Consider the following 18,492-nt stretch of genomic DNA (forward strand, 5'->3'; position numbering starts at 1 on the left):
ATAAACCTATACTTAGGACTGTATGTGGATCCTCTGACTATTCTTGCTGCCAGCCCAAATGCAGGTCTTGTATCTGTCAAGACTGTTTGGTCATTAGTACTTTACTTCACTCATATGTTGGCTTTTTCTGTGCCTTTCTGATGAGGGAAACCTGATTTTTGTTAAAGTATTCAATGACAGCTAAGAGGGGCAAGTACAAGCAACTTCTGCGTAGGTCTGGAACACTCCTGTCGCTTCTTCATTCCCAAAACCCCTTTGGTCGAGGCTTTCCCCTTGGCACCTTTCTAAAAATACAGCATCTCAATTCTTGGCCCAGTCCTTGGTGGTCATCCTGGATGTCCCTCTTTCATTGAAGCTAGAGCTCATTTCAGACCATGAAATATATGCCTAGGTTACAGACCCCATGGATCACCAGGTGCCAAGGCCAGTATAGCTCCTGAGTCTTGAAGGCTGCAGATTACATCTGGTGAACCACAACTTCTTTCCATTTCCAAGAGACCTCACGGCATCACTCGTATATTTCCAGGCACATTATTCAGATTAGGCTAGGTCAACCTTTACATCTCTTGGCAGATGTAAACCCCGGAAAAAGATTGGGTAGTGCATAAAGCTTTCACAGGGATGTGTCAAAGCTGTTATGGTTTTTGAAAACCTCCATCCTTTGAGTCTCCACAACCACAGGCTACTTGAAAGATGTTCTAAGAAACCCCAAAGGGAGCCTGCCAGCTGGGAGGCTTCCCTTGGGAGAAACATGTGACAACCCTTGCACCACCTCTCCCACTCCCCCTCAGCCCCATTACTCCTGTGGAGATGCTGTCCATACCCAGGTCCAGGTGGGAAGCAGACTCCTTAGATGTATGGATCCTGTCCCTCAAGGACTAGTACTATATCCTGAGAAAATGATAATGTTAAACCTTCACAGCAACTGGTAAAATCCAAAAAGCTTTATTGTACCACACACCGGTTGAGCACTTTCTTCCCTACCGATCGGAACAGTTAGTTAACCCAGCCCTAGGCACCCAATTAATTATACTAATCGCTTGCATAAACTAGAGACACAAAAACAAGATTCATATAACCATTGTGTATACAACAGTTCAAAACATTACATGGCAATTGCATATCGGATAAATAACATTCACTATTAAAAAAAATAAATAAAAGACTTTAAAATGTTCACTCAAATGTGTAGAACTAATTACCTAAAATATTTTTTAACTTCAAAAGACATGCAATATTCACATTGTCACCCAGACACCTGCTTAACTGCCACCTTGACTCTCACATATATCTAAATGTACATCCAGTATCCTACCCTGAGGGTCCTTAACCAACTGTTGCAGTACAGAAAACTTAAATGTGGCTCTTCTCCGATATATGCCTACTCCATTTGTCACTTTGTGGGCATGACTGGCATCTAGCCACATATACCACATTCTTACTGCAACAGTGCCCTGCAATGTGTGTACAGTCCATTTAGCCTGAAATACTCTGGGGTATCTCCTATAGTCATACAATTCCCCATTAAAATTTCCCCATTTTTCTGCTAGAAATAACTACTCCATTTCCTTGAGTCTAACAGATTTTTGAATGATCTGTCCCTCCTAAAGACAATCGCAGGAGCAGATGCTTTTTGTGCAATACATTCATCATATGACAAATTTCCAGTTACACCTGAGTATTTCGACAATTCCATCAGGCTGTTGCCAACTACCCACTCACAACATGGGAGGGGAATCTTGCATTGTATGGCCCATTCACAGGCCCCTATCTAGGCAAAATCTGGTTAGTCTTGGAAAAATTTGAACCTTATTCTCCAGACTATTGCAACTTTAATCTGTAAGGCTAGAACTTTCTGCTACTTGCACTATGGTAAGACCTTGCCATCCTGTCTGGAAAGTTCATTCCAGTTAGGGCAGTGTTTTCATCAGGGGCTTTTCACAAGCAAGTAGAGGCCAGGTGTAGCTTAAAAAGCTGCTAGTTGGTCCTCTGTACACCTTTTACCAAACACTACAAAATAAAAAGTAGTCATGGTGACCTTTTTTTGTTAGGTCAGTCGTGTCTAAACTGCTGAGCAACTCTTCTGTCATCTACCCTTCTCTGTCATCTACCCTTCCTAGCCCATTGGGAATTGCCTGTATGTTGGGAATACTGCAACAGTAAACACGGTCAGGACATGGTTACCACAACAGTAGATGTCTTCCTGATCACTGTTGCAGTATTCCATTCCTCCTTTACCTTTGACATTCCATTTCTTCTCCTTAGCTTTAACCTCCATTCCTTTTACACTGGGATTGTCAGAACATTCTTGTCTGTCCACACTCCTGTATACCCCTATGCTTACAAGCAGAGGTCATGGGTCTAGCTGTACAAGCCTTGGAAAGGTAAAGCTTTGACACTCCAGCTGGATGTCTTGAGACACTGCCCATATTTTAGGATTACTGCAACCTTGATAAGCAGAGCATCGGTTTTCAAGTTCTTGCACAAAGTGTACCTTTCCAACCTCTTCCATTGCATGTTGGTATAAAATATTTACACCAACACTTCAAAGCAGAAATCCTAAGCCTGCTGGATTTTGTGTACTTTGGGGTCATAAAGATGTTATTTCCCTAGTAAGTATCCTTCCCAGTGTCTTGTAACCACCACCTGATATTTATTTATTTTTTTTTTTGTGTGCAGTATTGCATGCCCTCAATCATCCTCATTAACAGCTGCTTCTGCTCTTGACTACTAAATTTTTTTTTTTTTCCTAGTGTAAAGTTCAGCTCCTAAGTCTCCATTCTTGTGTTAACTTACTACTTGGAATACTTGCTGCTGTTTAATGAATGCCAGTGGTGGATCAAAGAATCTGCAAAACGGAGGGTGGGGGTGCAGTCTAGAAAGTTGATCAGTGGGGGGGGGGGGTGCAGAGTAAAACACTGGGGAATTGAGGTTGTGGACAGGTCACCTTAACTAATGCATATTCTATTGCACATCACTTTGGTGTGGCTGTGACAATGGAAGTAGAAAATTCCTGCCCAGCATATAGGTAACTTTAGTGTACCAGTTTCAGTGCATACATGGGGGAAACTTGGGTTAACTGCAGCAAGTCAGTCTCGTCTACAGTGGCATGTTTGCATAAGCAATGTGATATCCTAGCAAGGAGTCCCATTAAAGGCACCATAACAGCAAGTACCGTCAAATTCAAGCCATGTTTAAAGAGGTCTGAAATTGGTGAATAACTTAAAACCAGCACAGTAACTTAAAGAATTGCATGCTATGAAAAAAAGCAAACCAAAACAAATCTAATCACTGTACCATATCAGAGAAACGCAATGCAGAGGTCTGCTTAATGTCATGCAGTGTCAAATGTAAACAAGCGCATGCCTTTGGATGAATCAAATGTTTGTTTTGCTGAGGGGGGGGAGCTAAAAGCCAGAATTACAGCAACAAAACTGGGCCAGTTATTTAATTCACAAACTGTCTATCTGGTTTAACCCTGCCAGACTTTAAGATATTACCGTAATTTTCACACACTGTAGTCTTTGCATTCCAACTTGTTTATACAAATACCTTGGCCCTTCAGACAGCATGTATGAAAAATGGTAGGTTTGTGTGTATCTAGCCTATATATATATATATATATATATATATATATATACACTTTGCAAAATAAAACCTTGATCACAGCTTGTATTCCATCCAGCTTCATCCCATCCAAAGATGCCTTAATCTTGCAAAGAGAATCTGGCTTGATCCAGGATACAGTTAATGTTTTTGCTTTAATCTAGTTTTTCATAGAAACAGCAGCAATAACCTATATTCAAGCTTTCTTCACCCAAATGCACAGTAAACCTGTGCGATCACTTCATTTGCAGACAGCCCCATACCCAGGGTTCCTATTGCAGACAGCCCCCACGCTATACCAACTCCTGCGACTGCACTACAATGCAGTACAGCGTGGAAAGGGAGCTTCTTTACTACACTTAAGCAATCTTGGAGTTGATATAAAGAGCAGGGGGTATGGCTCTCCATGTGGGGGTGCAGGAGGCTTGCCCCCCATACCCATTGCTACCCACAGTATCTGACTTGATCTGCTAGGTTAAGTGGTTACATTACTAATTGTGTGGAAATCTACACATTTGTTTATCCACATACACATTAATAACTGCAGCTTTCATCTGTAATGTCTTCCATACCCCTTTCCCTACCTAAAGCCTCTAACTTGACCATACCGAGATAAAGTAGTAGCAGGTTGGCTTGCTGCATTGGCAACACCGGAGATTGGGCAAATCACTAGGCAGTGTGTACTTGCACTGCAGGTGTTGTACTGCTTGGCCAATTGGCTGAATATGCTTAATCACTCATGAACCTCCTGATGTAGCTGTAATAGCCTTTACAGGCCACTGAGGGGTGGGAATACACTATTTGTAGATGCATCTGCTCAACTCTTTGAAGAATAAATGCCCAACTGAGGCAGTCTGGCTTCTGCTCAACTCTTTGAAGAATAAATGCCCAACTGAGGCAGTCTGGCAGAGGAGCCAGTGTCATTGTGCCAATTCTTGAAGGCACAAGTTTGGGGGGGGGGGGGATGAGACCCAAGTTGATTCCTGTCTAAATATAACTGTATGTGTCTGACGTTTCACTTCACATACTGTTACGTACCATCTGGGAAATCCCCCAGTACCTGCATGAACTTCTGTTGTCAAGGGGAGCTTTGGTCCCATGTAGCTTTTTAATCAAATTTACTGTCATGATTTATCACCCAGCTAGTCAACTGCATCTGCTAATGAGATTAGAAAGGGTCTGCATACCTTGGGATAGCTTTTATATACATTTTTTCACTAGTTCAGATGCACACGGAAGGCATGACTGCTCTAGTTGCAGTTTGTCAGATTGTTTATGAAGTTGTAAGCACCTGTCCTATAACCATGGCCTGTAATTGTGCCTTAGCAAGTGGACCAGGGACAAAGTTCTGTCTTGGGGGGGGGGGGGGTGTCATTGTTGGCAACTTTAGCTTTGTATGCTGAGAAACTTTATATGTACCCCCCACCATGCAAATGTCTCCAAAATTTCTGGATTTCTAATACCAGAACTAAAATCCTTCATAAATTTGGCTACACTTAGAGCTAATGAAATTAGTATTGCTGTAGTGTTTCTTAAAGAATGCTCTTAATTGCTCTCTTCTGCAGTTCATATGGGTTTACATGTATTGCAGCATATTTAAATTGTAATTTTTACAGTACTCGAGTATCTGTTGTCTTGTCAGCTGTTAATATTCGGGGATCTGGACTTATCAGGGTCGTTAAAACTTTGGGGAAAATAAACCATGAACAATGCTTAGTAATGTTGGATTATGCAGGGAGTATTTTAGATGCAACAGTAGCATCAGGTCTCCTTTAAACTGCTACACTGCAGCATGCTTATTGACACAAAGTACCTGTTAATCTTATGAAAGATTGCTGCCCAGTTTAATTGACTTTGGGCTTTTACTGTTGGGGAAGAAGGTGGGAAATGGTTATACACAGAATACATACAAGAAGCATTAAAGATTTTTTTTTTTTTTTCCTAAATTGATGCTATTTTTTTTTTCTGTATTGCAACAGTCAAAACACAGAGGAGGAAGTGTGAAACCTTGTGCTCAATTTGATCCACATGCTGATGCTGTTGCTTTGGATAAAGCCATCAAAACCAAAGGTAGGAACAAAGCTTCACTATGTAAGCATTTTATGCTATAGCAGACAATATATTTGATGATAAAGGCTGCTGCTGAAGCCTAGCCCCCCCCTCCCCCATCATCTGTATGCATGTAGAGGGAGGGAAGTATCTAAGTCTTTGGTAAGCCACTGCTGCTGTAATAGTGGAGCTGTCGCTTTTCATGTCCTGGAAAAGACTGCATGCTTATGTATCTCACTTATGTTGGCAACGATCTTCCCAGATCCAGTCCCTGTCCTTCATGATGGGACTACTCCTGTGGTATTCCCCTGGATGGAGGAGGAAGAGAGCTTGTCTCGGACCAAATTCCATTTGGTCCTGCAGAAACAGATGTGTAGTGAACTTGTCGCCAGCAATGCAATCTGTGAACATTGTATACACTCTTTTTGTAGCAGTCTTGTCGCACAGGTTGGGGTATGAGAAATGGTACTGTGAGTGCAGAGTTCCAGGATCTGATCTTGGCTGAGTTAACATGGCATGGTTTTTAATAGTGGAGTGGATGTGGAGTGGATGTGGATGTGGAGTGGATGTGGATGTGGACTATCTGCTAAGCTTTGGCATGTGTATGTGCACGGGTTTTTGTGCGGATGGGAGTCTTGTACAGAGGCAATGTGAAGCTGTATAATTTGCTGTGATTTCCTTGTCTGTCTTCACTGCTGTCCTGATAATTGTATTGCTCTCTGGCGAATCCTGGACATAATTTTTTTACAAGTCTGATTGTGTAGGTGTATTTTCACTTTTCATTATTGTGGGGAAGGCTCCATGTACAAAAAACAATATCCCCTCCTATGATTGGTAGAAATGTCAGGATCTGTGACCAGCAATGGAGATGGGGTGTCTGCAGGGTTTTTATTGGGGACATGATGTTCAGGTTTATTGAACTATAAAGATTACTAGGTTTTTGTAGGCAATACAGTTCAATAAACCTGAATAAAGACTACTAGGTTTTTTTTTATTGTACTAGTTTTCAGTACTACAGGCTTACTGTTTTGTGCAGATTTGTTTACTGTTTGCCTAAAAATGAACAGACTTCACAAACTAGCTGTGGAGTAGTAGAACCTAGACTGATGCCATAATTTTGGTTCTCCAGATTTAACTTTCTTGGCATATTTGACTTCACTAAAATGGTAGTGTTGCCGTAATGTTTTCTAAATTTAGAGTAAATGTCTTGTGTTCAACTGGAACTCAGGCCAGTAATGATTGGCAGTAGACTTTCACGAATGCTGAGGTGCCAGCTCAACATCCAACCTTCAGTGAAGGCATGCCCATTTACACGTCTTTCGAATGCCCACCCAACCCATATGATTGTATAGTCAATATACCAGTTTCTGGCTAAATGTCACTTTATGCATGAGCTGCACGGCTCTATGTACTGGGTGTTCTGTCGCCCTTTTGTGCAAGGTTCCTAAATCACCCAGACATCTGACTTTTTTGTCTTTTGTAGAATGTATTTAATTTTGGTTTGCCTGAGAGTTGTAGAATAGTTGCCATGCAGTGTACTCAAACTTGAAATGTTGCAAAGGCTAATGGCAGTAAACTGTGACGTTGGTGGAGTATTCATTTGTACAGAAAGTCTGAGGAGTCTCTTGGCCTGGACTTACCCAAAACCAGCAACAAGATCAAAAAAGTGGGATATGGAAATGCCTCTGGATGTGGACTAGCTTTGTGCATAAATGGGGGGCACAGAATCATAAGTCCTATTATGAGGAGCTGCATCCTGAAAGTGTAGCAAGGTGTGCAGGCAAAAATGCTGAGTTGTGCCTTGGCAGATGAGGCTAAGGAAGACTGCGTGTGGAGTAGTACAGAACATTGTCTCTGACATAAAAGGGAGGTAGAGACATGAGATGACTAGTTTTGATAAGAGGATGGTACTGATGGTTTTATGACTCTTCAGAAGCGGAGTTGATTTTATAAGCTGCAGGGCTAGAAGGGGAATCTGGTGATGCCATTCCTCTTAAATGTCATGTGAATGTTTGTACTGGGGCTCATTAATGGTGAGAGTATGAACTTGTGGCTTCTTGGGAGAAGCCTGTTCTCTCATGTGAATATTGGCCACCCTTTGTAGATGTCCACACATCCTGAATTTCAGTTGGATGGATTTGTATTACAATACATAGCTTTTTGTTTTGGTTCCATCTCTGGCAAGACTGCTTTGTTCAGCCTGGGCTTTTCCTTCCATCTGTAGGGTAGGAAGAATAGTCATTGGGAGCCTAATTCTCCTAAGATTGTGGAAAAGGGTTCTGTAATCCCACCATGTGCATGATGCACCCACGGCAGAGAGACTTGAGCACTGGCTTGCCTTTTTGTCATTGCTAATGACTCCCCTTCACCTTGCACAACACTCTAGCATCCCCAAAGTCTGCCTTTGTTCAATTTAGGCCATCACTTTGCCTTTCCTCCCAGAATTTGGATCATGCCTAGTAATTTCTCCTTCTCCAATCCATATTAACATAGATACACTCACAAGACCTTTTATCTTTTGAAACCAAATAGCATTTACCTATACTGTTGAACAGCAGATGTGGGTAAACTGGATTCTTCAGTATAGTGCTTGCTTATTCCTATGAGCAAAGTCTGAAATGTGTACTGCAGTAGTAATTCTATAACTGTCTTGTCTCCCTCCTAAATGTCATCTGCATGCACATATGTACATTACTGTCACTTGTAGCATGTGTCTAGTTGAAGCTGTCATTTTGTTGTCCGCTTTGAACACCTTACTAAACTGAAGTACCTGAATTCTTAAAAACTTGCTGTTTAGATGCTACAGCTACATATGTGGAACTTAAGTTGGCTACACATACAGCTGCTCTGGCTTGCAGTTGCTTTGTAATAACATGTAAGCTTTCCATTTGCCTAAACACCTGCTCATCTTCAGTGTACTCTCGAGTAGTGCTGGGCTTTATTTACGTGTGATACTTTTGAGAGTTCTACAACACTTGTGGCCCCTCATAGCATCTGTTTACTGGCAGTAATCTTTCCCATTTGCTTTTCATTGTATATTTGCAGCTACTGTTTGTGTTTTTTTTTTTTTTCCCCCACAGGCCACAATGATTGGGTTTGAAACTGAAATATCATTCTGAGTATAGGTTAGCAGTCTGACCCAGTGGCTCCACCCACCAGCCTGAATACTGACCCGGTACTCCTCAGAGGTGTGTGCGTACACGCATTCTGACTTGCACTCTTACTTTTGACACTGCATTTTGGACTTCACCAGGTTTTTGCTTTCACACCAGCTTTGTCAACAAGCCAGTTCCTTTCAAAATGCATATTTTTAAGGCATCTTTGGAGAGAGAATCCATTCTAGGCACTTCTACAATCCATTCTAGGCACTTCTACAAAATGGTACTATTGCTGTCTTTGATATGTGCTGTACAAAGTGCTGAACCACACTCTGCCTGAATCCATAAACATTTTTTAGCCTCTGCTTCAGTAATGTAAAACTGTTATGGGTGGGAGATGGTGTCCATAGACTTGTTTTGTTTTTATGGTTTTATCCTTGTACATATGTAGAGATGTTTGGACTAATGTTAAAATGACCTAGCTCAGCAGTACACCAGCTTGGCAGCTTTTCTAAAAAGATCGAATATGGCAACTAACTGCTGCTGTCGTACACTGCTGAAGAGCAGGAGTTTGCTGCATGATGTTTATGGCCCCACCTACTAGAGGCTGAATTCCCCCCACCCCCACTGGTCACTTGGATTTTTTTCACTTGATTGCTGTCACTAGTAGCATAGCTAGGGTGGGACAAGAGGGGCAACTGCCATAGGTTTGGGAGGTAATTTAGTCAAACCAGAGTGTTGTGCTCAGTGTGGTATAGACATTGTAGCACTTGCTTCAGGAGTACTGTAACACCAGTTATGGTATAAACTGTAGCAACTGCCTTTTTTGCTATTAAAGAAGAAATGTGTTTTTTATTAAGGGGGCAGGGCACATCTAAATAGCTAAGAGGGAGATGGGGATATGTTCATCTTTCTAACTAAGCTGATCACTGCTTCGTGATACCATCCGAGGGTGCTGGTTGATCCAGCTGTCACAGTGCTTCCTCAGTGGGTTGTTTGCCTGTTTGCTATAGCAATTCTTGCATCATCCTTCAGTAAGTAGTCACTTGCTGTGCACACCTGCTGCTTTTGATGGTCTGGGTTTTTCTTAATAGCCTGGCCCTTGTTTCAGTTGTGGTGACATCCTCCTATCCTAGTTTGAAGTTGTGCAGCTGATCTTCATCGGATGTGTTCTTGGACTCCAGCATGTGTAGCTTCAGTATAGGCCTGTACCCAGACAACTGGCAAGTATTTTCCAAACTTTCTAAGTAACTTCAGTGGAACACTACTTGATTTACTGTACTCTCATTGAGGAGCAAATTTCCAAAGATTAGCTTCATGTTTGCATGCTATGAGAATTCTGGTAGTTACAGCTGAATTACAAATGTATAATGGTTTACAAAGACATCATTTTTTTCCCCGAGAGCTTCTGTATATATATATATATATATATATATATATATATATATATATATATATACTCTTGGAAGAATATACCTTGTGTGTAGCTTCTACAGCTAGCTCATTTAGTCTTGCAGTGTTTTTTTTGTTGGTCCATAGTTGAAGCTGGTGACATCTCCGTCCATGATATTACTGGAAAATATCTCCACTTGATGCAGCATGACTTGATTGGGCTTTGTTTTGGTAACCCTTTTAGAGCCATTAGTGTGGTCTGCAATAAAGAGTTTCACTCTTTTGTATGCTATGCTTTGTTAGAACTGGTGTGTTTTGGAAGACCAACACTCCTTCAGTAGGATTACGGAGGAGAGTTCATGGCAGCAGATGTAGCTTCAGCAGGAGTCTGGTTACATTAAGCCTTTGATTTTTATGTACTATGTTAACACTTCTGGCACAGCACTTTCGTGGTGGTCTATTTGGAGTCCTCGGTTATGGATCTAGACTGGGTCCTATCTTTCTCATCTGGGAGACATTGCAGTTTTTAGAACAGTGAAAGAATGACGGATACCACTTGGTGCATACAGTTGACCTCTTACTCTTTGGGGGTACCTTTTTAAATCTGATTTTCTAGGGCACATGGCAGTGAATGTATCCTTGTGCCATTGTGTATATTTTGGCTTTTCAGTGGCCTCTTAATTCTCATTCTGTCACTAACATTTCTGTTGCAACTGCTAGTTACAAGCTGGGGGGGGGGGAATGCCCCTTTCCCTATTTCTTTTGTGTAAATAGTTTCTCTGATCCTATCCCTTTAGTGCTCAGATTACCTGTGTTATGCTAGTTAAGCAGAGAAGCCTGCAATTGCATTTCATATGGCCAATATCATGTGTCCTCCTAGGATGGGTTCCTGTTTTAGTATTTTTAGTAGGGGATGGGGACTGCCCTGCAAAAACCTTCTTGGACCTTGTGGCAAAAGTTTAGGAGAAGACTTGGAAGGTTTCATAGAATTAACCATTATGTTGGAAACTCCAGTTCTGTATCTACATGAAGTACAGTTGGAAAGTTTATTTGAACACTTTTTGTTCTGAAGCTTTCCTGTCAATCTGGCATCTCCTCTCCTATCTTGTAGGATGGTACTGCTTGACAAAACCATAGTGGAACAAAGGGTGGCTGCCCCAGTTGCAGGTTGTTGGGGGTGCTTTACCTGCATAACGGAAGAGGTGCAGGTAGGCATCTGCAAATCTGTGACATTTAACCACAGCTGCTTGACTGACTATCAATGTAATTGTATTGACTTCTCTGTGTAGAAAAAGTAACTAACTACTTGGACTCGGACTGTCTCTGGCCAAAGTTTAAACCCTTTTGTCCTCAAACTTGCACTTTCCTTTTCCAGCTGATTTTGCCACTCAGAAGGGAATACTGCCACCTGCACCAGTTGCCCCAGCTACAGGCATGATGCTTGGATTCTACAGTGTGCCCACTGAGACCTGTCACTGGTTGCCTGCCTTTCTCCACTGCTAGGCAGCAGTTCAGATTAGCATTCCTACTCCTAGACTTCTGCTTTTAACCTGATGGACTTTGTATTGGAAGCTGCTGTCTCCACTAGCTTAACCAGTACAATACTGACTTGTAGAGGTCACCACAGGAAGAAAGCTGTCATCTGTGTAACTTGTAAACTGCCGTTTTACAAATGTGATGTCAAATGTTGCCATCAGCCCATTTCTTTGGATAAAGAAACACTGCTAGCCTTTAAGCTCCAGTTGTAGCCCAGTTAACTCTCTCATAAAGTTGTTGCAGCCTTTGCTTCCAGTGATTCCCTCAGCAGGATTTATGGAGGCTTTGCTCTTTATGTACATATGAATAATTCTTCAGACTGTGTCCTCAGAATTGAGGGATGATTTTTTTACCATAGTAACCTCTTGGATGTGCAGTAGCAAGGCCTGTCCAACATCCAGCACCAAGTGACCTATTTCACAATATGTGAATAGTCATGTTATAACATCTTTGTCCACACGAATATTCCGCAATCATGGAGTATGTGACTGAACTTGCTTGGAGAAGATTGTCAGACATTTTCATAGGTTCATGGTGTGTACTAGGCTACTGGCCCTAGAATTTTACAAGCCTAACCCATAGGATTACTCTGGCATTATGCCACCTGACCTTGGTTCCCAGGGCCTCTGAAGTAGAGCCACTGGGGTGAATTTTCTGTTTCCCATCCACTCGTTAAGATGCCTCTTAAAGAGGGCCAGTGAGGTGCTCTCAACATGTATGGGAAGTCTATTCCATAGCATGGGCAGTGTCTGGGTTATGAACCTGTCCCTGCAGCAGTTCTGTTTGTGGTAATGAGTTTGAGGTCTCTGGAGCTTGTAGTGTGGAGGGATTTGCATTTCACAAGAGCTAGGCGAGGCATGGCTTTGCAAGTCCAGCAGCGATCACCTATAAGTAGGCAATAGGAGACAATAGTTGGGATATTTATTTTATTTTTTCCCCTCTGTCCTTGTAGGAAAGAGGATCCTAGGCCTTACTTTTGTGGCCTCTAGTTGCATTTGTTTAGTGAGGTACTTGCCAAATGGGCATTGTACTCTGGCCTAATGAGGGAAGAGTAGAGGAAGACTGACCTCTTCCTGGATGCAAGACCCTTAGTAATGAGGTGCCGCATGGGACTTTCTGACCGCTGGCATTGTGGTGAGAGGTTGTTGTCAGCATGTGTTCTGAGATCTTGTAATGCCTTCCAGTGTTCACTGGACTACCATCTGTGGTAATTCATGAGGGAACTGGGTTTCATCCCAAAGGGGATCACTCATATTTTTTTTGGCATTGTGTCAACATCACTTGGAGAATTATAGCTCCCAACTTGTCAGCCAGAGTCCATTCGTGTTTGCCTCTCTACTTCAGAGTAGATGCTGAACAGGAGAGGACCCAGGACCGAACCCTGTTGGACTCTTGTGACTGGTCGGCAGTCTGACTTCCATCTGTGAGCCAGTTTGCAACCCACCTACTGATATAGGGGTTGATGCCTAGCTTAGTGAGTTTTTCTATTTCTGAGTGGGAAATGGTATCGAAGGCCTTGGCTAGATCATGGTAGGCTGTATGAACCACCTTGCCTTCATCCACAGCTCTGGTGACTGACTCGAAGTCGACCAGGTTCAGCAGGCATGACCTAACCTTCACAACCAAAACTGTGGGAGATCCAGAGTTTGGACATCTATATCCTTGATGTGTTCCAAAGCTTTGCATAGTGCCAGTCTACTCCAATTCATGTAGCACAGTCCAGTCCCATAGAAGCTGTATTCTTGGCCTTGGACAGTGCTGTTCTGTGCAGCAGTAATACAATCTACTGGTATTGTGACTGGCCCCTTTTGGGGGGGGGGGGGGGTAAAGTTGGCACTGAATTGTCTGCCAGTATATTGGCAATATCTGTTGGCTCTGTATAGGAGCTACCATTGTGCAGTAGCTCGGCGCAAATCTGGTATTGCTGTGGAGATTCTTAACTATAGAAGGCCTTGTAGTTATCTTTACCATCTGTGGTTCTCTTTACAGTCTGCTGCAATTCTCTTTTCAGAGCTACCTTTAGAGGATTTGGATTTGAGGGATCTCCACTCTTTGAGGCTGATTTTTAAAGGGATTTATTTCCAGTCTTGGGACTTCACCTTATTCTGCATCAATTTCCTCATCAAATTAGATGCAGTAGATCTGAAATGTGGTTAGGAAACGACACACTTGCTCTTTGATGCACTTAACCCTTTTCCTCCATGTAGTGCGATCTCTGAGTTGGTATATTTAATTTGTAGTGGGTGTGCAGTGCATACCCCCCCCCAAATAAAAATTGCAGTCCCAGACTATTTGGTGGTCTAGGCAAGCCTTGCTGCTGCACACTCTGGGGTGCACACAGCAGTCAAGCAGTGTATACATCATCTCCTTAGTACATATGCTTGGCAACCCTTTTATTCTCTGTGGGTCTCTAAATGGACCCTAGTGGGTATTTGGACCCACATGTTTGAGTATAAAGTCTCCCCAAAACACAAGATGGAATGTAAATGGTTAACGTAGCTAGCTGATGGTCTTCTGCTTTATGCCATCTGGATCCTGTCCCCATTCTGTAGATGCCATTTTTTTTTCTTGTAGGCCCTAGAATAGGGACCCCAATTACTGTTTCAAAGTTCAAATGTCATGTTTGACACCATATGATCTAACTTTGAAAGGTTCAAACGTTAAAAGCAACAGCTCTGTGCGGTGCAGAAAGGAATTTCCCTCTTCTGCACTGAAGTGTGATCTGAATTGGTATATTTGTAGGGGGGTGCAGGGGGGCTTGTCCCCCTGCTCAGTGTTATTTTCGAAGTTTCAAACTTTGCTCATATGTAATTGTATGCAGAGTTCTTTTCTCTGTAGATGTTTCAAGAGCTAGGGGACTGAGGTTTCACATGCCTCTGTTCCAAGCTTAGTGTGGGTGGCAAAGTATTGGCCCCTCAGCCCTTGCACAACACTGGGATGAGGAGGCTCAAGATGAAAAATATCAACTTGGACCCACTGCAGATGGTTTAAACTGTTGGATTCAGTAATTAGTAGTGAATTTCACATTTTTAAATTCCTTTTGGGCTGATGGCCTAGTCTTGTCTCTGCTCCTGCCCTGTTTTAGGGGAAAGTTCATCTAATGTGTAGTGTAATGAGCAAAAAATATAGGATTAAAAGATTAAATATTGTTGGGTAAATTGAAATGGGAAGAAAGCTGGTAGTTGTCCAGAAACTTTCAGTATGACTCTGGCTGTCTTCTACTTAATCTAGTCGCAATTGCAACGCTTTGGAATCGAATGATTAAAGCTGTTCTGTTAACTTCTTACTGTTCAATTCGGGAGCTGTAGTTTCTGCATCAGCAGGCTTTGAGTGGCAGACCTAAAGTTGTATGTCCATTGTTTTCATCTTGGCAAAAACTACTTCCTAATTTAGCCAGTCACACATGTCAGATGGAAGTACTTGGATGTCTACACTTCTAGTAACTTGTGAACAAGTGTGTACTGGCATAACTGTATGGTGCATTGAGAAGTGTGTACTGGCATAAGGGTGCAGTTAACACACGAGGTGCATTTAGTACTGTATAAAAAGAGAACTTTGAGTTTATGCACAAATGTGCCTATTGGCATAACTTCAGACAATTGCACTGATTATGTTTTGTGCTTTGACTCAAGTTTTGCCTAGACAAATAAGGGGGGGAGCTTACATTGGCAGTTCCTTGAAGTGTTTACCATGGCAGCCATTTTAATGCAATGTGTTTGGTGTGTGAAAAGCTGTTGGAGCACTTGGCATGAGTAGGTTTGTTGTGCCTTGCTACATCAGCATTATTGGACCACACAGAAGTATACTAGGTCAGGGGCTGCTTGTGCCTACTGTTAATGACAAGCTTGCCATAATTTGTCTTATTCTGTTGATTACCTTCTGTTGATTACCATTTTACCCTGGACAAGTTCTTATTTCTTTTAGGCAGTTATTTGCTATACAAGATTGGTGGATTAGGGAATGGTGACATTCAGGCAGGTGTCACTTGCTGTGATCCTTAGTTGGGGAATGACCTTGGCATATTTTATCATGTATATTTTGAAATCCAGTTACATTTGGATCATTGGAGAAACAGGAAACTTGCTAAACCCTCCTCAGTCGCAACACATTGAACTGTGCGCCTCTACTACCCAAGATGCTATTGGAAGTAGATTACTGACATGAGAGAGTCCTTGCTTTCAGTCTGCTGCCAAGGTGACTACTGCTTTATTTCAATGCATTGCACAGTTGTGCTAGCTATGGTTTGTCCTGCTTACTGCACTATTCATCATGTAATGGTCAGCTGGCTTTGAATTTGGTTTACGGCAGTACATTAGTACCGTCAGCTGTGTATTTGCGTAACAAAAGCAAGGTGGGTACACTGATAATGGCCCAGAGTTTTGAGCATGAGTTCAGGGTTAATATCTGTATGTGGTATGTTTGCAACTTTCTCTAAAGTGCACAAATATGACTGCCAGTAACCACAAAAAACAGATTTAATAGTTCGTTTCAGGTGGGGCGAGAGGGACCTCAGCGAGATAGTTTATGATCTCATCAGTGAGGAGTGAGTATACTTCCGGTGTTTAACATTCCCATGTTATTATGATGATGATGAGATCAAGTATGTTTGTTTTCCCTGGGGATGGTGATGGTGTTGTGTTTCATTTTGAGGTTTATGAACTCCAGGAATCTTTGGGTTAGAGGGTTCTCAACACTAAAACACCTGGGTTCACAGAATTTTTGACCATAACTTACTTCTTTTATTTTTTAAATATGGTCTGTTCTAATTTCTATCTTTCGAATGTGTGAAAGGAAAAATATACTTTAAAAATGATCAATACACGGTAGGTTCAGGTTAAGGCACTGTAATCTTGCAGCAAGGAGACAAAAACGTGCTAATACAGAGTTTGTCTAACTAGAATCAGGAAATGCAAGTATTTTTATACATTTTCTAATAAGACATTGCCTACCAAGCTGACTTAGTGAATCACAAGTTCTGTCCTCATTACTTCACAGTGATTGTTTTTACAATATTCTGCTGGTACCATCAATTTTTGTGAAACTTCCTAAAAAACAACGTGGCCTTGGCTACCACTGGTTAGATGTATGCAATGCAGTTCATTAACTGTCCTTTGTCTGTTATCTCTAACTTTTGCAGCTGTGCAGGTTCTCGTACTTCAAACAGAGCTTAAAATCCTACAGAATATAGCATAGCATTGTTCATTCATTTCTTCCTGACCTAGCAGATAATCACCTGCTTCTCAAGTACATTTCCAAAAGGCATAAACATGAATATTGCTGTGCTAGCAATTACTAGGTCAGAGGCAGAGGGCATCTTGCAAGTTTCAGAAAGCACACTGCAGTTTCAAAAAGCATCTTTTAGTCTCATATGAAACTCAACTGTATCTAAAATAGTGCATATAAAATAGAATGAAAAACGTGTTATAAGCACATACATTAATACATATTTTTCTGATATTTCTCCCCTGTTAATACTTTAATTTTATTTTCAAAAGAATAAACAGTTTGCTTCTCCTAACCTCTTCCATTCAGGATTTGCAGTTGAGAGTCATTAAGTTTAAACTTATGAAAGTGTTTCACATTCTAACAATTCTTCAATTTCAGTACTTTGAAACAAAGTCTCAAACTGATATCTATAAATTCTTAACTTTTTCATGCAGGGAATACCACAACAAACACATGCCCCTAATAGGAGTAATCCCGCACAAATGGCAATTAGGATGGAACCCCCCCCCCCCCAAACAAATTCTGGAAAAGTCCATCAGGGTTTGGGCCTGGTTTGGTCATGGCTGACACTTGCTGTATCACATCAAGGTGATAGTTTATCTCATGTTGATCAGGTATATATGCACAGCACTCTTCTTTGCATGTACCACCTCTCGCCGCTAGGGTGAAGTCCAGAGCCATTTGGTTCTGGAGCACTACAGTTCTCATAGCCTTCAGTTCATCGGTTATCAATTCAAGAGCAGAAAAAGTTGCATTACTCACTACTTCGAGAAGTTTAGACAGTTTTTGCAGCTCCCAAATAGATTTCACTGCGCCATATGCAAGTAATATGCCTGCCCACGATATGACAGCAGCACTCTGGTCCATGTGCGTTAGCTTGGTACTCACAGTAATGATGGTCTTTCCATCTGTCCCACTGGATTTTCAGGCTTCCTGACAGCTTTCTTGGCCACATCACGGGTATTTAGAATATTTCCTGAGGCAAAACTGCATGTGTCGTATGGCCGGGACCAGGTACCCCCAAAAAACAACTGCCGGACCAATTCTCAGGTAACCATTTACATGCTTTACCACACACAAAATAACAATACTCTACCTTAGTAGTTACTTTGTTATGAGATGGCTACCCTGCATGAAATCTTGTTCAATAGTCTTATGCATGGACTCAGGAAATGAGTCATAATTTGAATTACAAGCTGTAACCATTTTGTTTGCTTTGGTATAACATTTGTAATGTACAGTCACATTGCACCTGCTCCAACCCACTTGAATTGTGTTTTTCTTATATAAACCTACAATTGCCTTTTGTCACAGGCAAATACAGTGCTACCTTATATGCTTTAATAGCTACAGTGTCATAAATCAATTTTTCCTAGGTCTCACTGACCCTTAGTGGGACTGCAGTCATTAATAACCCCCCGTATGCTGTTGGTATGGCTGTGCAAATCCAGCAGTTCAAAACATTAAAAGTCTCACCATACACACGTGTAATTGCCTGATAAGTGTTAAAGTTTGGGTGCCAGTCTATGGTCGGCTCATCACGTTTAATCAGTTCAACTTTTGTGGCAGGAAAAAGGAAAGGCCA

The 18,492-nt window shown here is 41.8% G+C and overlaps 1 protein-coding gene across 1 annotated transcript in view; it reads left to right on the top strand.

The window, feature by feature from the left end:
- LOC122793104 (annexin A1-like) overlaps positions 1-18,492 on the top strand; it is a 301,760-nt gene that overhangs the window by 17,936 nt on the left and 265,332 nt on the right. Inside the window, exon 3 of the mRNA XM_044060836.1 lies at positions 5,586-5,676. Within this exon, the coding sequence (XP_043916771.1) occupies positions 5,586-5,676 (91 nt within the window). The remainder of the gene's footprint in view (positions 1-5,585; positions 5,677-18,492) is intronic.

This window comes from Protopterus annectens, chromosome 2.part0 (genome assembly GCF_019279795.1).
Source record: "Protopterus annectens isolate FY-2018-M chromosome 2.part0, PAN1.0, whole genome shotgun sequence".
In the NCBI taxonomy this organism is placed as follows: Eukaryota; Metazoa; Chordata; order Ceratodontiformes; family Protopteridae; genus Protopterus; species Protopterus annectens.